The sequence below is a fragment of the Rutilus rutilus genome, assembly GCF_951802725.1.
Source record: "Rutilus rutilus genome assembly, chromosome: 19".
In the NCBI taxonomy this organism is placed as follows: domain Eukaryota; kingdom Metazoa; phylum Chordata; class Actinopteri; order Cypriniformes; family Leuciscidae; genus Rutilus; species Rutilus rutilus.
In genome coordinates, this window is record NC_140232.1 from 12,418,168 (window position 1) to 12,440,441 (window position 22,274).

Genomic DNA, 22,274 nt, shown 5'->3' on the forward strand with positions numbered 1-22,274 from the left:
TCTTCCTTTTTCCCTTGGATGACTGGCTTGTTGTAATCATTATCAGACGTCCGAAAAACTCTACCACATTTCCTTGTTTTTGATTCCGAGACAAGCCTTTGAGTGTTTAATGCTAAGCCAAACAGTGACACACACTCCAGACAGAAACAAAATGCAAATGAAAACACTCAAGTGGGTCGACCGGAAACATTCATGTCTGGAAATGTTTTCTTCTGTTCCCTTATAGTATATTATGCCATCCTGCATTGATTTGGGCTTTCTGTGGCTTTGTCCTAAACCACATTAAAGTTCCCATATGCTACACTTATAATATAAAGATGGCAAAAGCAAGGTTCGCAGCGATGCTATAGAGGAACTATTTTTGGTTCCCCAAAGAACTTTTCAGTGATCAGTTAAAAGAACCATTGTTTTTTTCTTAGTGAAGAACATTTTAATAATCTAAAGAACCTTTTTCCACTATAAAGAACCTTTTGTGAATTGGTAAGGTTCCATGGATGTTAAAGGTTCTTAATGGAACCTGCCAATAAAGAACTTTTATTTCTAAAAGTATGCATATCTAAATATGAACGAGCAGAACTGCTCTCTTAAAATAAATCTGTTTTGTAAAATGTGCCGTTGTCAACTCAAACAGCATTTTCATATCAGTGTGTCACCGGGGGAGATAACCTTTTGACCTCTTTTTGGAAAATCTGTTAGATATGCGAGTGTCATCTGGAGTATTTTGCCTAATAATTGTTTTCACACCCTCAACCCTTAAACCTGGAAATGGAAAGAAATGAAAAAAAAGTTCTGTATTAACAAATGAAACCTTTACTGTATGATACTGCCCACATATGAACAATAACAGCATTATAGTAGACTGACAACTGAAACAAACTATGAAACAAACTATGATTGACTGATTTTCTTTTTCTAGTTGTTACAGGTGCTTTGTGGATTGATGTAACTGTAGAATTACTGAGCATGCAATACTTTGACTTTTCCAGTAGTCCAGAAATAGATGTTTGTAATAATATGCAAATTTACATATGTACAAGGCCCAAGATGTATGAGTAATGTTAACAAATAATCAGAAGTATATCTTAAGTCTGTTTCCTCTGCTGTTGGAAACACCGTCTGATGATGCACTGTTTGCTGTCTTCTCAGAGTCGGAGAGTTGCTGTCTTCGTTCGAGAATCAGTTAGAAGGCAGTGGAGAGGTGTGAGCCAAGCGCTTTCCGTCGGTCAGTCTGGTCTACAAAAGATGACAATGGAGAAGGAAGTATATGAGCACATCTGCGCTATTGTTATTTTTCAGAATGTTAACGATCTGAATGCTGAGAGTTCACTGTAAGTGTTGAGTATACAGTATGTGTGTGTGTGCATGCGTGCGTGTGTGTGTGTGTGTTGGTCTATCAGTTTATCATTCTTATAATAATTCATTCTCTAGACTAGAGGCTTGTTTGTCGTTTCATTTTTTTTGTACCCCCTTCAATAATTACATTTAATTTAATACTTTTTGTGTTTTATTTTGATTATTTTCATTTTAAAATGTATTATATTTATTTTACATTTTAATAACTTAGTTAATTATTATCTTTTCATCAAGAACATTCACTCATGAACGTCCTGCAGTTCCCCAGTTTATGTCAAAATGTTCAACTAAGGTTTTTCTTTTTCTTTTTTGGACCTTTTTTGATCACTTGCATGCGATATTCAACATGTTTTATGTCCTTCCCAGGCCATCTGACCTCTACAGATCTCAATTGATTGTGTGCTGAAGATAATATCTGAAATTATGTACATTTAAAGGTATAGTGGAGGATTTTTAGAATTTTAGAAAAGAACCGCCCTCTCCACTTTTTGAAAAAATGCACATGCGCAACACTCTACCTGCTCCCGAGAGGGAACGCCTATTAAACGTGTGCACGAGCCTAGTTCTCCTCGTGCACGCTCTGTTTACAAGTTGCTGTCGGTGCGTGACTTGTGCCAGGGCTAGCATCGCTAATCATAGCTTACATTAACTTTTACTAGCAGTGCTTTTAAATGGATTTCTCCAAATAGCATACCAAACTTTACCTGTCGAGTAGAAACTTCGCGACTGAGGCATCAGTGGGAAGCCCAACCTGTGCTTTTAGCGCACGCAAGCGTGTGTAATATTCTCCCAAAAACACTCTGGTCTTGTTTCTTTCTTCAGAGGCCTTTCTCTTCTTGTCATACAATTCGTAGACACTTTTTCTCTTGCGACCCTCAGACATTTTGAAAAAACCCGGTGAGAACGGCGAGCTTCAATGAATGGCTGAAACCGTAGCTCACCACACATATACACCTGAAAGTGCGCATGCGCAGAAAGCGAAAACTACCTAGGGACGAGCACGTACGACGGCCTTACGTAGACATATCACCAGAATGATTGACAACTAGGAGGACCAATAGTCTTGATGATCCACCCGGAAAAAGAAAATCCTCCACTATACCTTTAACATTTACTTAACCCTCAAGTTGTTCCAAAACCTGTATGAATTTCTTTCTTCTGCTAAACACAAAAGAAGATATTTTGAAGAATGTTCATAACCAGACAGTTGATGGGCCCCGGTGAATATACAAAAAATACTATGGAAGTATATAAGGACCATCAATTGTTTGGTTACCGACATTCTTCAAAATATTTCTTTTTGTGTTCAGCAGAAGAAAGAAATTCATACAGGTTTGAAACAACTTGAGGGTGAGTAAATGATGACAGCGTTTTTTTTTTTTTTGTTTTTTTAAGTGAACTATTCCTTTAGCATTACCTAAAGTCCATTACTTTTGTCAAATACCAAACCAGGTATCATATTTCTATTCTAAGTATTGGGGGATGTATAAAGGTATTCATTTATTTTTATTGTCAATTTTGACGTTGATGCAAAATCAAGCAAGGACTTAAAAAACAAATACTTACATACTTCCTCTTGGATTTCAAAGTTTTCGACAACTTGTAATCTGTAAAGAGAAATTTTGATATTCCTTTGCTATATGCATAGTTTTGACATATATTTTGACATTATGTCATAGGTCAAAGCATTCAAATATATACAGTGTGCATGACAACATCAAAACATTGTACAGCAAAATAGGGTGAGATAAAACAAAGTTACCCCCAGTCCGATGACATTCTTGTTCTGTGAAGCTGGCGTTGCAGCTTCTGTTGTGGAAACAGAATTACAAATGAAATTACATGCATGAATGATGTCACACATTCAACAAATACTCTTTTCATTTTTTACTTCTCGCTTTTTGTTACTCTTTTTAAAACCAGATACAGTTTAAGTGTGAGGTTCGATGTACTACTAGCTGACCTAATGATGATGAATGGAAGATGTGAGAAAAATCCTTCACAGTCTGTTTTTTTCAAGCTATTTCTGGCTCCAGTTTTAATTTTTAGCATGACAGCTGACATGGATAAATATCCATTCCAAATCCATTTCATGCTATTAAGAGGCCTACAAAACACTGGCCACTGGCAAAAGATCTAGCCTACTAATATAATAATAAAACAAATATATATATATTATTTATTATTACAATGTAACATTTTAATGGCTGTCAGTGGAGAATAATGCTTTTTCTGCCAGATGGTGTAGTTACAATATCTACCAGCTGGGGCTAATGGGATCATGTTTAACGGACAAGTCAGTGTGTGTATACTTGGTGTGCATGACAACATGACAAACGATTATTAAAACATAATGATTTAAAATGTACTTTAAAGTAAAACTTGTTACAAAACATAGTCATTAAAGTGTACTTTATGTATTTGGCCTTTTATTTCATTAACATTATCTACACTCACCTAAAGGATTATTAGGAACACCTGTTCAATTTCTCATTAATGCAATTATCTAATCAACCAATCACATGGCATTTGCTTCAATGTATTTAGGGGTGTGGTCAAGACAATCTCCTGAACTCCAAACTGAATGTCAGAATGGGAAAGAAAGGTGATTTAAGCAATTTTGAGCGTGGCATGGTTGTTGGTGCCAGACGGGCCGGTCTGAGTATTTCACAATCTGCTCAGTTACTGGGATTTTCACGCACAACCATTTCTAGGGTGTACAAAGAATGGTGTGAAAAGGGAAAAACATCCAGTATGCGGCAGTCCTGTGGGCGAAAATGCCTTGTTGATGCTAGAGGTCAGAGGAGAATGGGCCGACTGATTCAAGCTGATAGAAGAGCAACTTTGACTGAAATAACCACTCGTTACAACCGAGGTATGCAGCAAAGCATTTGTGAAGCCACAACACGCACAACCTTGAGGCGGATGGGCTACAACAGCAGAAGACCCCACCGGGTACCACTCATCTCCACTACAAATAGGAAAAAGAGGCTACAATTTGCACGAGCTCACCAAAATTGGACAGTTGAAGACTGGAAAAATGTTGCCTGGTCTGATGAGTCTCGATTTCTGTTGAGACATTCAGATGGTAGAGTCAGAATTTGGCGTAAACAGAATGAGAACATGGATCCATCATGCCTTGTTACCACTGTGCAGGCTGGTGGTGGTGGTGTAATGGTGTGGGGGATGTTTTCTTGGCACACTTTAGGCCCCTTAGTGCCAATTGGGCATCGTTTAAATGCCACGGCCTACCTGAGCATTGTTTCTGACCATGTCCATCCCTTTATGACCACCATGTACCCATCCTCTGATGGCTACTTCCAGCAGGATAATGCACCATGTCACAAAGCTTGAATCATTTCAAATTGGTTTCTTGAACATGACAATGAGTTCACTGTACTAAAATGGCCCCCACAGTCACCAGATCTCAAACCAATAGAGCATCTTTGGGATGTGGTGGAACGGGAGCTTCGTGCCCTGGATGTGCATCCCACAAATCTCCATCAACTGCAAGATGCTATCCTATCAATATGGGCCAACATTTCTAAAGAATGCTTTCAGCACCTTGTTGAATCAATGCCACGTAGAATTAAGGCAGTTCTGAAGGCGAAAGGGGGTCAAACACAGTATTAGTATGGTGTTCCTAATAATCCTTTAGGTGAGTGTATACAGTACAAAGTTTAAATATATATATATATATGCCTATACACTTTTAGGATTTGAAGTACACTACAAGAATGCATTCTATAGAATTAAGTGCACTTCTTTTTCACAAGGGATGATTTATTTCCAAAGTGGGAAAAGATTGTTTGTTTAGATTAGGATACAAATCTTTTAAGTCATAATTCACAGTCAGACTTGAGGCGCAACACCTCTATAATCTATAGAGAACTTCAGTAAGGTGATAATAGCATCATGTGGTGCTGCTTTTCAACAGCAAGAACTAACATATATTGCTAGAGTACCTTCTAGCATGCTAAATAACTGACTTATGGCTGTGTCTGAAATCACATACTTTTAGTATGCGAAAAACAGTATGTAAAGAAGTATGTCCAAAATCACAGTACTCATAAAAGAGTAAGCAAAAATGTACCCGGATGACATACTACTTCCGGCAAGATACTGAAGTGCGCATACGATGGACACTTTACTATCCCATGAGGCCACAGGAGAGGATTTATTAATGGCAGTGAAGCAACGCAATTGACACTGGTAGGTCACATTTAGCGCTGGGTAAGGTTCATTACTATCTACTAATTACAACAGTGTAATTCGATTAATCACTCTCTCTAAAAAGTATGGCATTACTAATTCCATTCTTAATTCCATATCAAACTTGACCAGTTGAACAATAAAAGAATAGACATGAAACTGCTCTTTTAATTCTTTCAAATAAATAATATAAAATTGCATAAAAGACCAAAGTATTTGAACGTTACAATAAAAACATACATTTTAACATTAAACTTTAAATTTCGATGTTAAATCCACTATTGTTTTACATAGAATTGGTCTGTAGTCTTATACAGTATTTAATACAATTACATCATAAGTAACTGTAATTAAATTACAGAAAAATTAAGAGATATACCTTACTTTACTTTTTCAAGGGAAAAGTAATTCAATTACATTCATTAATTATTTAGCAATGCATTAAACCCAACACTGGTCACATGATAATGGCAACATGGCCAATCTAGTACATCCGGATTACATTCATGATCCTACAGACATTCATACTATATATAGAACATACGTGTGAACTCAATTGCGCCCCCGGAGCAATTGAATTCCTCCTGGAGCAATTGTTCTGAGTCTGGTACACATTTAGCCAAAGAGACTTTGTTTAATTGTTGCAATGAATAAAAATGAAAAGAATTAAGGGCGCTGTAAATAGTCAGCGTTAGACACACTCACACCATCATAAATCAATACGAGATTGAGGTGAAGCACATTGTGCTGGCTGGAGGTCTTTCATCGTGAAGCACTAGAATCTTGCCAAGTCTTTGAAATAACTCGAAAATGTGTTTGTCACTACCTGTCTTCAAAATATGTCAACAAAAGCACCAGAACTGTCTGCCTGTCTGACTTTTTGGAAACTTATAACATTATAACAAATTGTGTGCATAAAAGCTTTGGACCCCCCAAAAAATGCTCTTATGGCATTTATGGAGAAATGGCATACCTTTCTCTCTAGGAGGCAGCAGGCAGTGAGAAGGAAAAGAAATCCTCCACAGATGGAGACCACAATGAAGCCCAGTCTGTAGAAATGATCACTGGAGGACCCCTGAGGAGCTTGCCCGAATAATCCCACCGCAACCTCTTTCAAAGGACAAACATGTGGTCTTAATCATTGCTGGAGGGATGTGTGTGTGTATGTGTGTCTGTGTGTGTGTGTGTTTGAAAATCATCTGTCTTGCCAACAGCTTCACTTGTGAACTGTACCTGTTTCTTTTTCATGTAGACAAATGTATGTGTTTGTGCAATCACCTGTGCTAGTGGTTAGCGGTGTCTCAGTAGGAGGTACATTGATGTTGTACTCTTGCTCGCAGGTCCAGTTAACAGGAGTGTTAGTGGATGTGATGAGATGCAAGTAGAGGGACAGAACCTCCTCGACTCTTTGAAGTGCCTGGACTGGAGTCTCATTGTACTGCCTCTCGAATGCTACAGGGTCCTCCTGCAGAGAGTCAGAGTGAAAGAAAAAAAACAAATATAAATACTGAGAGATCGGGTTCAAGTGTAATTTAACATTGTGGATCTTAAAGGGATAGCTCACATAAAAATGTCAATTCTGTCATCATCTACTCTACTCAACCTCATATTGTTTTGAAACCACGACTTTCTCTTTTTTTCAGCCGGACATAAAGCTCTCAAGCTTAAAAAAGAACACAATAGTAACATCAAAGTATCATAAATGTGGACCATCCCTTGTGGAAAAGAAGTGTGTTTACTTGAATTGAATGTGCACTATGTACTTCAAATCTTAAGTATGTACTTTCAAATTATGTATTAATGGAAAAAATGGCAACTTAAGTGTACTTAAAGAGAGTATTCACTTTCATGACAGTTTTTTAACACACTTAAGTACTCTTCATATCAAATTAAAATCATTATGTTTAAATATTTTTTGTCCTGCTTTAAGGTACACTTATTTTGATATTTTGACTTAAACACATGTAAAGTGTTATTTCATATTACCTGTAAAGGTCATATATTTTAAATAAACATTATCCTAACAAATGTACACTTATTGAAATACTTGACAATAGTTTCAATATAAATTACATTAAAGTATATTTCAGCACATTCAGCAGTAAAATTTCAAAGTCAAATATTTCAGTCAATAGGAGTAATTATGAGATTACAAATAAAGATGCTCTTAAGACTTAAGTGTTTTAAAAAAATCACTCTGAAGTTCAGCTAACTGATTTTAATATGATTGAAACTATAATACATTTTTATTGAATTGCAATTAACGTGTCGTGCATTTAAGTGTCTAAAAATACATTCAGCTTGCAAATAAGTATATATTTTTTAAATATAGCCTATTATATCCCAAATAAGTACTCTTTTTAAAACTATGCTAATGTGTACTTCCTTTTCGTGAGTGATATGATTCGTTTGAGGAGCATAAATTAAATTAAAAGTCATTGTTCAGTAAATATCTTGACATCCTTGATATATCTTGAGTCTTATCGACTACTTTTATGGTGTTTATGGTGGTTGTGTTCTTTTTGAAGCTTGAATGTTGAAAGTGCGTGGAAAAGACCTTGCATTGTCTTCCACAAAAGCTTTGGAGCAACATGGGTGGGTAAATGTTGACAGATTATTTTTTTTAGTGAATTATATTTATATGTATATTATATATTATAGTTTAAAAATATAAAATAATTTGTTTAATAATATATTTATTACAAATATATATATATGTATGTATGTAGCATTATCATAGTGTGCATTATACACAACCATTCTAAAGTAGTTTTTTTTACGATTTTTTGATGTTTAATGTTTTTGATGTCTCTTATTACCAAAGCTGAATTTAAACATGAAACATTTTTTTTTATATATAAATTGGCCTCAATATGTTTCCTCCTTTGATCTGAAGGTGGGAATCCCTATGCTAAAATGTTGGAAATGCATCTCAGAAGCTCACGCAAGTTAAGTCAAGTCTTTCTTAGTCAAGGCAAGTCAGGTTTTTCAAGATTATCTTAAGCAAAGCTAGAGATAAATGTTTCCTTAAGTGTAGTTTGAATGGATCCCATAATCCACATGCTTTGCGTCATGCCATGAGAGATTATATTTTGATGAAGAGGGTGCTGAAAAAGTTCTTGCCTCATGCCACACTAGTGTGCATGTAATTTCATTTAGTAATGACATTGTCAATAAATCACTAAAAGCTTCTTATTGGGAATAAAATTCTTATAAAATTCTTATAAAAAAATTTGTTGAAAGCAGGTACGGCTGCGATGCCTTTTTCACATTACAACTGAACTATAACAAAGTGCCAGCATGACTTCTTTTTACTTTTTGTACTTGAAACCACATTTCTCACGCACTGATGATATACGACACCAGCTGCCAGATGGAAAAATTCTCAAGCTGGATTTGAAGAAATATTTTTTTAAATAAATGAAAATTACTACAAATGTGACAGGGTTGTAAGCAAACAAATTAACAATGCTCAACTAGCTTTCTAAGCTATAAGAAGAAACAAATATATCCTCAGACATCTTTACATTACTATAGGACTTCTAAGGGTTTTACTGGAGATCTGTGGCTCTCACGACAAGAACATATGAGGAGTGCAGATTTGATCAAAGATATGGACCAAAATTTGTGCTTGAGTGATGTCTCTGAATACATTTCATGAAAGAGTGGATCAGTTTTAGCCTTTCATATTGCAACATTATATAGAAAACACAACCAACTCCAGACTGCTACTTCTGAAATGTGACCCCTGAGTATTTTAAATCTGTTTGTGGTTTCACAAAAGACTAAACTCACATACACATACAAACACTCTTGAAATGCTTTTGTTCAGACCAAAGTCAAGCAAACCTGCCATTGAAATGTAGGCCTTCAAGATTCTCTGTCTTGCAATCTAACACTTTACATTAAGATGGTGAAAAATTTGTTAATGCAATTGGCAAAATGAACCACCAGTGAACAATACTTTTTTCACAGTGTCCTTGTTACACGTTACATGTAGTTACTGTAGTAATAATTATGAATTATGCATAATTACATGCAACTAACCCTAAACCAAACCCCAATCCTAACCCTATGTTACACGGATACATTAAAATAAAGTGTAACCCCAATTTTTTTTAGCATTAATTAATCGTGCTTGGTAAATGTTAATTTCTACAGCCTACCAATAGATTTTTAATGTTGGATTCCATGTGTTAAAAAGTTGCACAGTAACCATACTTTTTAAATGCTGTAAAAAGTGGATAACACTTTACACAAAGATTATATACGTTAACAATTGTTAATGCAATGAACAATAGCCTTATTTTATAGCATTTGTTAAGTAAAGGAAAATAGACAGTGATTAAAGGGTTAGTTCACCCAAAAATTCTGTCATTAATTATTAACCCTCATGTTGTTCCAAACCTGTAAGACCTTAGTTCATCTTCGGAACACAAATTAAGATATTTTTTATGAAATCCAAGAGCTTTCTGATCCCTCCATAGACAGCAACGTCATTGCAACTTTCAAGGCCCAGAAAGGTAGTAAAGACATCATAAAATAGTCCATGTGACTCCAGTGGTTCAAATGTAATGTTATGAAGCGACGAGAATACTTTTTGTGCGCAAAACCCCCCCAAAATAACGACTTCATTCAACAATCTCTTCCACGTCATTCTCCTACGCTGTTGACATAGTGTACACAGTGCAGTGCTTCCGGGTTCTACGTCAGAACGCCGCCTCACTATTGGCCGGCTCATGGGTCAGCATCACACGCGTGTGTCGTGGTGCTCACGTGACCAGCATCGGCCAATAGTGAGGCGGCATTCTGGCGTAGAAAATGGAAGTGCTGTACTGTGTTTGCTACGCGAATAGAGTAGGAGATCTGACACAGAAGAGAAGAAATTCTTGAATAAAGTCGTTATTTTTGTTTGTTTGTTTTTTCGCACAAAAAGCATTCTCATCGCTTCATAACATTACATTTGATCCATTGGAGTCACATGGACATTGCTGTCTATGGAGGGATCAGTAAGCTCTCGGATTTAATCAAAAATACCTTTTTAAAGATGTACGAAGGTCTTACAGGTTTGGAACGACATGAGGGTGACGGAAATGACGGAATTTTCATTTTTTGGTGAACTAACCCTTTAATGCAACTCAGAGGTGGCATGAATGTATCTACACTGCAATTACAATTGCATACATAATGTTATGAGATTGTTTTAAATATACTATTTTTAATAAGAAATATTAAATGATACTTATACTGTACATGTAACCAAGTTGGTGGCAAGTCACTGTCTTAATGAGTGAGTCATTGAATCAATCATTCAACCGATTCTTTCAAAACGGTGGATTCATTTAGGAACAAATGGGTCATTGAATCATTGACTTATCTAATTCCTTCAAAAAGTAATGTGGCTTTGCTTGGAACTCTTTTCATCTGAACCTAAATTGTAAGTTACTTATTGATTTTTAGAAAACAGTTCAATAACTATTTCATATCAAATTTGCAACCATGCTGATATTTGAGCGAGACGAACACTGCAACTAAGTAGCGCAGTAATAAAAGAGTCATTTACACGCCAATCAATAAGAGACTCAAGATGCTGCCAGTTGCATTTGTATGAAGTGAGAGACGCCAGTTTAAAGTAGCGCCAGTTTCAGTTACCAAATGGGTGACTGATGTATGGCGAGTAGTAGAAAATATCAGACCTCTGAATGCAGCGATGAACCAATCAGAATGGAGTATTCCAGAGAGCTGTGTAATATGTTAACTACATCATAAAAATAAAGGTTCTAAAAGGGTTTTTTGCAGTGATGTAGCTTATGTACTGTAAAGAACATTTTAATAATCCAAAGAACCTTTTACCACTATCATAAACCTTTTGTGCAGTGGAAGAATTCCATGTTAAAGGTTCTTAATGGAACAACCAATGCCAATATAGAACCTTTATTTGTAAGAGTTTTTTTTGTTTGTTTTTTTGACAATTATTAACTAATTTTAAAGTAGCCTAGAGAACCTTGTTAAGATGTTGTGTCCCTGAGATCAAGATATGTGAGTGTGAGTGCAAACACCTCCAGTTCTTCATTCAGTAAAGGTATGCAGTGTTGGGAGTAGATGTTGAGAATGAGGTTCTGTATGGAGACCACTGCTTGAGCACTTCCTGAGCCCCGCACGTATTTGAAGTGGACGTTGAACAGTTCAAGCACCCTTGGCAAAGTAGCCTTCACATAACACACAACGCTCTAAAAAACAAAGAAGGAGAATGAGTAAGAAACAGGTTGGCGACAACTGGAGAATAAAATCTGGCACATTAGCATTGTGTACTTAACTTTGCTTTCAAAAGAGATAAGGCAGCTGGCTTTGGTTTTGCTGGAGAAATCAACATGTACTTTGTGGATAATTTTCTGTAATATGGGCAGTAGCGGTTCCTGGCCATGACACATGACACAACAGAACTACTGAATAAAGGCTATTCACATGAGCACACTCTACAGAAGAAGATCAACACCTACTTCATCACTGCACCTTTGGCCCCGCCCACTGGCGTGTTAGTGATATGACGAGGAGAGAAGAGTGATACAGGATCACTGGAACTAAAAACAACATTACCTTCCTACGGATCCTAATGCTAGTAATGTGGTCATTTATTTTCAACATTGTGAATGTCTCAGTTGAGCATTATTTATTTGTTCAGTCCATTTTACTGTGGATTCTTTGGTAAATCAGTCTCAATTTCGGCGCAGGCTTTGCAAACAGACTTTTACGATATGAACTCGACAGTATTGCCACAACATGTAAGTAACCATGTTAATTCCTGATGCCTGATCTATGTCCAGTGATTTCTGATATGTAATGAGCCATGTACAGTCAGATGTTCTTTGTCTATGTATCAGTAAATCAAACCAGTGACTAAAAGGGCAACTTCACATTGTCTCTCTTAGTAGGATGAAAATGATCTGTTATTTAAACTGTGATTAAATTATACATAGAAAGCGATCAAAGAATGCTCCCTTTACAATCGCTAGAGCTATGAAATCAATCAGCGTGAGTTTATCAGTGACTGAGTTCTGGATTTGCACCAAAACTCCTGTTATAATCAATGAATCTCTTATTTGAATAATTTTTGCACCATGGTTTGCACAGTTAGTTATGATGAAAACATTCAATAGAGTGCCGAAATCGAGTTGCAATGACGAGATCATTGCATTCATGCTCTCAACATGTCTGTGATCAGCTATAATACGGATCACTGCAACCTTTCATGCCACGATCTAAATGCTATAGATCTAAATATAATGCTATAATCAACACCTTTCTCAATTAGTTAATCTTGAGAGCTGTAATAGTAAAAACGCGCTAAAAGTTTTTGAGAGATTTCCACATGTAATACTTATTTCATATGCAAAGATGTTAGCCAATCACAGCAGTGGACGCCCCTTCAAAATCAGAGGGCTAAACACAGGATAGGAAAAATGCCTTTTATTTATAAATGTACTTATTTTTTTATGTGCACCCCAGGAACATTATAAGTACACCCCAGGAAACATTAAAAAACAATAAAACAATGCAGTTCATGACCCCTTTATAATGTCTAGAAAATCCGAAAAATATTTGTTGCAGAATGCTGACGACATTTACAATTTATTATTACTTTAGTGTGTATAGAGGTCTATGTTTGGATAAATATTTTAGTGGGGCCCTGCCCCATCTGTCTCTGAATATGGGTAACACTTTACAATAAGTTTCCATTTGTTAACATTAGTTTGACAAACGGAAGGATGCGGCCTCTGAACTGGGGCGCAGCTTTTGTACTTACATCAACAGCAACAACAAAATTGTTAGGTACAATGCATGGTGTATTGCAAAATACCTTTTCTGCTATTGAGGTGGGATACAGGTAAGTTTAGGGACAGGTTTGGTGGTCTAGTTGGGTTTAAGGGTGGGTTCAGGGGTTCAACAGTGTAATTATATATGTAATTACAAAAAAATATTACAGCTGTAATTAAATGCAGGTACTTTTTAAATAGAAGTACAAAGAAGTAAATAGTAGAAGTAAAAACCTGTATGAGATAACACAATGAGAGCTTTGTATCAAATGATTCATTTAAATGTTACAAAGTAGTTAAAGACACTTAATATAAAGTAGGTCCACAACATTTGAACATTGACCATTGAAAATGTATATGTTAATACTATTATTTTATGGACCTTAATGTTTGCAATGTGAAAATAAATGTGCAAACTAACTGATGTTCAAAAATATTAATAAAAACTAAATGTATTTCTTATTGTTTGTTAATGTGAACTAATGGGACCTTAATGTAAAGTGTTACCGTTTCCTCAGGCTGAAGAAAATGCTCATTCATGCCTGTACAGTAGAGTACAAACCTTTCAAAAAGTATAAGATATTTTGTTGTAAATGTTAAAGTAATGTGTTCCTTTACTAGTTACTTGAAAATAGTTATCTGATTACATAACTCGTATTACTTGTAACGCGATACCCTCACCGCTGATTACTGTAATATGGTCCTATTGAATATGCTTCAGATTTAAGAAACTAAACTAAAGTTCAGAAGTTTGGAGTTACATAATGGTACCAACAGATACATCAAAATCCATGCTGAATTCAACCATGTCATGGATGCCATGCCACAATGGAAATCTCATCTATGAGTGATGACATTTTGGAGTGAGCATCTAATCTAAAACACACCTCTAACTTTGCTGCATTTCCAAGGGCAGATTCGAAACAGAAGATTTTGGAATAGAATCTTGTATTATGGAAAGAGCACAAACCTGTTTTTAAACATTGTTTTAAAAGTAGAGCCTGACAATGTTTTAAAGATGCTCTTACCAGGTGTTTTCTCTCAATGAATGAATATGTGATTGAACAGCCAGTCCGCAACTGGTTACTGATCTGAAGAGTAAAAAGTCAGGAGACATTGCTAGGTTTTGAGCTGCCACATTTAAAAAACATCAAAGGATGACCCCTTGAAGCTTTATTGAGATGTGATTCCTCACCAGTTGTTTTAGTTGAAGCAGGTGGTCCATGGTTATGGCATGTTTGCAAGGACCAGGGATGTCCATCATGGAGAGGGGAACACACAGTAGCATGAGAACACACACATTCTTCCCCTATAGTGATAAGCAAAGAAAACTAAAAGTGATCAAAAGTGACAGTAAAGACATTTATAATGTTACGAAAGATTCTATTTCAAATAAATGTTTTTCTTTTGAACTTTCTATGTATCAAAGAATCATAAAAAAAAAAATCTACACAACTGTTTTCAACATTGAAAACAATAATAAATGTTTCTCGAGCAGCAAATCAGCATAACTAGAATGATTTCTGAAGGATCATGTGACACTGAAGACTAGGGTAATGATGCTGAAAATTCAGCGTTGTATCACAGTAATAAATTACATTTTCAAATAAAACAAAACATATTTCATATACATACTGTCATGAAAGCTTTTTCTTGCAAGTTGAGCTCATTAGTGGAAAATCAAAATGAAAAATTTGTCTTTTTTGCCATGTCACTGGCACTGGCATCTTTTTGTCCTTCTCTCTGTCGGCACTGGATCCTGATACTTTTGACATTTCTGCATCTGCTCCATTTTTTAAAAAGTTTCTTTTGAAAGTTATTTTTATTTGAGGCAGTGAATATCATAATTTTAACAGCTAGCATACACTAAACAACTTGTGTTCAATCCTTATCAAGATTCATCTGCAGAGATTGATTTAACCACAGTCCAGTCACGTTTCTGCCAATTACTAGCCTACAAAAAAAGGAACTTATCAATTGATTTTGACAGTAAAGATCTAGACACACACACACACACACAATGCAAACGGCTGTAACAATAACTCAATTGTTCAATTTTAATAAAGTGTGTTTTGTCCTTTTAAAGATGTTTTAGCTATGTTGCATTGAAGGTAAACTGAATCTCTATTGACAATGCAGCACAAGCAGATGTACCATATCAGTGGATGTGTGACGTAAATGAATGAATGTGAACATTTTTATAAAAGAAGCATCTTTAAGAATATGTTAGACATCCTGGAGTAAAGAAGTGCATAAATACTACCACTTCATCCCCCCTGAATCGTCTTAACAAAGTCTAAATACTTGTACTCCAGAAAATGATAACATTGCTGCTTGTCTTTTGCATATTCAAAATCAGATCAATAAGAGAGGTGTTTCCAGCTTTTAGAAAGACCACATGAGGTCCACTGAAGACCTTCAAGCTTACCTTAGTTGTGTAGAAGTGAAGTGGTGTAGGGTTGTTCATCTGGCTCATGGATCCAGCAGGAGAAGATTACAATCCTCAATTAGATGCATTTGAGCAGATCCAGGTTATTTTTTGCTGTGAAGAGTTGAAGCAGAATGACAGAAAAGCTCATAAAGGAATCGATCCACCATATAAACTAAAGCACTCTGACCCAGACATTGAATTTAATGCACATTCTTGTTAAGCAGGGTACAAAGATTAAACAACTTGTGTCTAGTGGATTTTCTCACAGCAACTCTCTCTTTCCCTTCCCTTCACCCCCTCCTTGTCTTTTTCATTAACTTCTTCTCCGCCTTTTCATGCCCATACCTCTCTCGTCCTCTCTTTTTCTTGCGTTCTCATGTTTCATAATGGCTTTATGAAAGCAAGGTTTCCTGCTCACGTGTCTTTTCAAATTTAAATACTTGGCATGCCTATGTATTAAATGTGACACAATTAATTATTTGATTTCAGCCTCAGGATCTTTCTCTATCCTTCCCATGAACCCCACTATGACTCACCCATCTACCTGTTTGTGGTCTGTTTTCACACCATTTTTTTTTCTTTTCTTCTTTTGGTATGCTGATGCTCAGATGTTCTCCATGTTTCTGGGATAGATTTGAACCTTCTGAAGCATGCTGAGAGACATCTTAACATGTTAACTGTCAGAGCAAAAGTCACTGCTCTCAAGAGAGGGGGAAAGACGATGTTCACCACAGGCTTGGACAAGATTAAAGAACAAGGTGTCAAACACAAATTCTGGTATTTCCAGGGCTCCATGAGACATGAAAGAACAACTGTTTTCCGATGAATTGGTGATATTTAATGTTGACTGCAAATATGGTTTAAGAATTTATGTTCTGTCATGCTGTCATTGCCAACACACACGATGAAGACAAAAGGAGTTTTCCAAAATATAAATTCTTTATTAAACAAAACTAAGCATTCAGGAGATCACTTGGAGAACAATAAGGGCAACACAAACCACACATAATGCAAATGAGAACCAACAAAGAGTAACTGAACCACAGGGAGTATATACAGTATGCTTGATACATACAGAGGACACTAGATGATGAACAGGTGAACATAATCAAATAATCAATAAGTAACCATAGAAACAAAGCTAAGCTAGCTTAATGCTAGATAAATGCATCCAGGGGAGTTTGTCAGACCGAGCTGGTGGGAGCGAGGACAACAGTGCAGCTGGAGGGAGCCCAATGGAGCTCAAGGGGTGGAGGGACGAGGCATAGCTGGAGGCCCAGAAGTCTGATGGAAGGGTGATGACAAACCAAGGTGGAGACAGAGAGATGAGGGAGCCCGATGGAGCCTGAGGAATCACAAACTATGGTAGAGCCAAGGAACAGTGAAGCCACAGAGGAAACAATGGGTCAACAGGCCGAGGTAGAGTTTAGGACGTGGAGTCTAGGGCTCTGAGGCCTGGGTTGGACCTAGGGGATCCTTATACCAAGGCGAAGTTTGAGACAGACCAAAGGCGGATCCGAATAGCTGGGTGGAACCACCAAAGGAGGTGCAGAGGAGCTGAAAGGAGCCAGTGGAGGCAGGCTGAGAACCTGGATGGAATCTGCAGAAGAGGAGGAAGTATAGAGGCTGGGCGGGATCAGTGACAATGAAAGAACTTTGGAGCTGGGCAGAGCCAGCAGTGATGAAGGAGCTTGGGAGCTGGGCGAATCCAACAGCAACAAAAGAGCTTGGGAGCTAGGCGGAACCAGTGGCTCCACTCCATGCCATTGATCTCCATTGACACTCCGGAAGTTGGAGCCATCTTTCATACCTGTTCACTCAGCAAATGGCTTTGGGACAAATACGGCGCCTGGCATATGCTTGGGCTCAGGATCTGGGTCTGCGGTGAGCTCTGTCTCATATTCCGTGGAGTGTGCAGTATGAGGATGGATGGGTCTTGGGTCCGGGGTGTGCAGGATGGTCAAGTGGCTGGTAAATTTCTCCTCCACCTCACCCACTGTGGACAAGGAGCCACTCTTTGCGAGAACCAGATCCACATATTCTTTAAACTTTCCTTGAGGACCATAAGGAGACAGGGGGATTAGTTGTTTATCATGATCATTTAATCCCCTCACGGATGATTGCCTCATAAATGAAAACAAAATATAAACAACATAAAGTCCCAGGCCTGGTCCTCTCTTGTCCTTCACTGTCATTACTCATTCTTTTATCCTTCCCGAGCTCCTCCGTGGGACTCGAGACCGGTGTGACCGGCCTTGCTCCGATCCCACGGCACTCGGCCCTGGCCTTACTCATCACAATAAAGTCTTTATTAAACAAAACTAAACTCTGTTTTTGAAAGAAGTCTTACTCACCAAGGATGCATGTATTAGATCAAAAATACATTAAAAACTGAAAAAATATGAAATATTATCAGAATAAAATAAAATCACTGTAATAGTGTAACTGTAATTTTGCATAATTTTGCATCCAATGCATCCTTGCTGAATAAAAGTGTAATTTTATTTTAAATAGCTGATTCCAAACTTTTTAATAGTTAGTAGTTCAAAATAATGGTGAATTTATTTCAAATGAAAAGTATTATATATTAAATATATAGTAAAATATATTAAAGGAACTGTATGTAAGATTGTGGCCAAAACTGGTACTGCAACCACTTTCAAATTACTGTAGGGCAGTGTATCCCCTCCCCATCCCCCTCCCCCTCCCCCTCCCCCTCCCCCTCCCCCTCCCCCATTTTATGATTAATTGAAATACATTTCTTACATACAGCTCCTTTAAATATATATATATATATATATATATATATAAACATTTTTTTATAGCAGTATTTAATTACAGTTTTGCAAATGAGAAGGACACATAATGCTGTGTTAAGCACTTCTGAGCATGAGATGAGCTGATCATATGTCTTGCATGTGTGGTTGATCTAAGGACAACTGATCTTGGGCACTGAAGTTATCAGTTTGCTAACAAAAGGCACATTTTTGACTGAACTTTTGACTCATTTTGAAGAATGTTTTAAATTAAGAAATACATAAGTATATAACAGGTAGTGTGTACAGCTTACTACTTCACAACTATTGGAGAGTTACTGTCTTTATTCAAAAATACTTAAACTGAGGATATGACCAACAATAAACTGATGATGAGATTCTGACCTTGAACGAAAGCCAGTAGACTGACTGTGAGGTTAGATCTACTATCTAACCCTTTCATGAATGGAGCTGCCTCAAGGGGAAGGGAATGTAAATATTGTATTATTACATTTCAAAATGATTTGGATAAACTTATCCTTGATATTTTCCCGGAATGTGCCTTTGAAAATGGAATATGCCTTTGGGGATGTCACATGCATGGACTAAACAGCATATCTACCATCTAATTTGGAAGATATCAGTGAGCTTCTTTTAAATTTAGCTGTGTAGTCAATAAATTCAGGTTATGATAGCTCAGATGAGACCTTTAGTTTTATTTTTTTGGAAGGACAAATACTGGAACAATGGAAGGATGTTGTGGATGAATTCTTAGCGTCTGCCTGTTCGGTGACACTAGGGCAAATTTCATCAGAGTTGTCTTCAGATGACTCTTATCTTTATTGTTCTTTAGTGTCTGCTTTTGTGTTTCTTGAAAAATGCTTGTCAAAGCAAATAATTTATGCTTTGGTTTCGTCCTGTATCTCACCACACAGCAAGGTTTTCATCTAGTTAAGTTTCAATCTTACTGTCTGGGGAAAATGATGTTAAGTAAAGTACAAGCCACTTTTGTCCTTTTTTTTTTCCAGATGTCATGTGTATTACTTTGCTGTATTTTACTGCCATATCTGTAGTTATTAAAACATGTCAAAATGAGCTGTGAAACAAACAGAAGGCTATGTCAATCAAATGTTTGACCTGTAAATAGAACCCCTCGTTCCTTGAAGGAGGGAACGAAGACGTTACGTCAGTGACTGACGAAATGGGTGTTTTCCTAGAGAGCTCTATCATCTTCGAGTATTAGAAAACCAGCCAAAGGTATGAAAATACCATCGGTCTGCGGATGGTAGTATAAAAGGATATACGTGGGTATAAAAAGGAGCAGAGAGTGCAATCTCGCATTATGTTACCTGCTGAGGAGCCGAGACTGTTCGCCCCGGCTGTTTCAGCAGTACAGCGGAAGTGGCATGTGGACGTAACTTCAGGGAACCGAGGGTTACATACGTAACCGAGACGTTCCCTTTCAGTCAGTCGCTACAAGTTATGTCAGAGACTGACGAAATGGGGGTCCCAATCTAATCTCGCCACTGTCTTCCAGTGTCCTGCGCAAGCCCCAGCCTCCTTGTCGTGAGGCTAGCATGAATGAAGGGCCAGGCTAACGCAAGACTACCAAGGTACACTGGGTAGCATATCCCAGATGGAATATGTAACAGCGCCTACCCGCAGGGAGAACTTAAAATACACATATGACCCATGTACGGGATGCATATGGAGTTATCCAGCCCACAGGCTGGAATGTTTCAACCTTGAGGTGTCTTCAACCAAGAGGGGTCTTGCCGAGGGAAAGACACGTGCTCGGAGGAGACTAGCTGTGGAAATACACATGTGGGGGTTGCCCAACCGGGTAACCATGCACATGGAGGTACCTAACCAATTACGAGGGCTGACCAACCGGGCATGCACTCTGGTGACGGTATCAACAGTGCAGGAGGAACTCAGGGTCTATGGAGAACTCATCTGAGTAAAATAGCACACGTATCCAGTCCGTGGAGTGGAATGGCGCAGCAAGCGATAACACTGAGCAGGTCCTACTTACTGGCTACTGGAAGTGAATACACGAGAGGACACTGGCTCTATCCAGTGAGACAACCTCTGCTTGGAGAGAGCCTTTCCCTTCAGCTTCCCACCGAAACAGACAAAGAGCTGGTCTGAGGTCCTGAAACACCGCGTTCTGTCTATGTAAGTACGGAGGGCGCGTACTGGACAGAGCAGTGCCAAGGCTGGGGGCAGCGCTTGCAGGTTCACCACCTGATCCCTGAAGGGAGTGGTGGGAACCTTGGGTACATATCCAGGCCGGGGTCTCAAGATCACATGAGAGTTAGCCGGCCCGAATTCCAGGCACGCTTCGTCAATCGAAAATGCCTGTAGGTCCCCTACGCTCTTGATGGAGGCCAAAGCAACCAGGAGCGGCATCTTCATAGAGAGATACTTTAGCTCGACTGAGTGCAATGGCTCGAAGGGATGCAAGGTCCCAATATGTGGAGTCCTGAACCAGCAGGGTCATTGGAACTACAGGCGTACCCATGATGGGTCAGCAATGCGGAACGACCAGGGTTCCGCTCTCTAGCAAAACCCCCATTTCGTCAACCATTACTAACTCGTAGTGACTGACTTAAAGGGAACACACTGTTCTGTTCACAGTTGCTGCACCCCTTCTCTGGAATAACCTGCCTTCTGATATTAGATGTTGTACATTGGGTGTTTTTGAAACAAGGGCGCATTTACTTGTCCAGGCTTATGGTTGAGCTAGCAGTTGAGTTTATCCTGTTTTACTGTTGTCTTGCATTTTAATTGTATTTTGGTTTGGTGTGGTGTTTAATGTCGTTGTGTATTTTTTGCTATTTATGCTGTTGGAATATTGTTTAAAAAAATTTTTTTGGATCACACCTGAGACCTCTGTGCCCAAATTTGTCCACGAATCCGGGATTAAGAGCTGCAATGTGAATACGGCTTGAGGGTTAATGGAAAGCACTTTGGCCAACTCACGTTGTTTTTAAATGTGCTATACAAATAAACTAAACTAAACTAAACTAAACTTTGAGTAAAAGCTGATTTTGTAACGTTACACTCACAAAGACTGCATTTATTTGATCAAAATACAGTAAAACAGTAGTATTGTGAAATTTTGTTACAATTTAAAATAGCTGTTTTCTATTTTAAGGGGTTTTTGAACCGCTCTTAGTCTGACCCGTCGCCTAGGACCTGTTTGCCTTGGGAGACCCTACCAGGGGCATATAGCCCCATTCAAAAACCCTTATGATGCCAAAAAAAACGAGGACCGTGACGTCGCCCGGTATGGCGCAGCCGGGGCCCCACCCTGGAGCCAGGCCCCGGGGTTGGGGCTCGTATGCGAGCGCCTGGTGGTCGGGCCTCCCCCCATGGGGTCCGGCCGGGCTTAGCCCGAAGGAGTGACGTGGGGCCACCCTCCCATGGACCCACCCTCCCGTGGACCCACCACCTGCAGGAGGGACCGTAAGGGGCCGGTGCTAAGTGGATCGGGCGGCAGTCGAAGGCGGGGGCCTAGACAACCCGATCCCTGGACGCGGAATCTAGCTCTAGGGACATGGAATGTCACCCCTCTGGCGGGGAAGGAGCCTGAGGTTGTGCGTGAGGTTCAGAGATTCTGACTAGAGATAGTTGGGATCACCTCTACGCACGGCTTGGGCTCTGGAACCACACTCCTCGAGAGAGAGGATGGACTCTTCACCA

The 22,274-nt window shown here is 38.3% G+C and overlaps 1 protein-coding gene across 2 annotated transcripts; it reads right to left on the reverse strand.

Moving 5' to 3' along the window:
- Positions 1-794: 794 nt before the first annotated feature.
- csf1b (colony stimulating factor 1b (macrophage)) lies at positions 795-16,178 on the reverse strand. 2 transcript variants are annotated; one of them, XM_084389079.1, is made up of 10 exons: positions 16,077-16,178; positions 15,808-15,921; positions 14,575-14,688; positions 14,408-14,470; positions 11,625-11,795; positions 6,844-7,030; positions 6,539-6,675; positions 3,116-3,162; positions 2,920-2,960; positions 795-1,233 (listed from the first exon to the last, which is right to left on the reverse strand). In XM_084389079.1, the coding sequence occupies exons 2-10, from the start codon at positions 15,853-15,855 to the stop codon at positions 1,181-1,183; spliced, it is 861 nt and encodes a 286-aa protein (XP_084245205.1). In that variant the 5' UTR covers positions 15,856-15,921; positions 16,077-16,178; the 3' UTR covers positions 795-1,180. The 2 variants fall into 2 exon arrangements, with proteins under 2 accessions (XP_084245205.1, XP_084245204.1); XM_084389078.1 differs by lacking the exon at positions 16,077-16,178 and having other exon boundaries at positions 15,808-15,997.
- Positions 16,179-22,274: the final 6,096 nt, after the last annotated feature.

Excerpts from the sequence above, each read along its gene's own strand:
- csf1b (XM_084389079.1), bottom strand. The coding sequence starts at position 15,855 with ATGAGCCAGATGAACAACCCTACACCACTTCACTTCTACACAACTAAG. Across the intron at positions 6,676-6,843 it reads ACCGCTAACCACTAGCACAG|AGGTTGCGGTGGGATTATTC; the intron begins GTGATTGCACAA and ends GTCCTTTGAAAG. Across the intron at positions 1,234-2,919 it reads TGAAATCCAAGAGGAAGTAT|ACCAGACTGACCGACGGAAA; the intron begins GTAAGTATTTGT and ends CATCTTTTGTAG.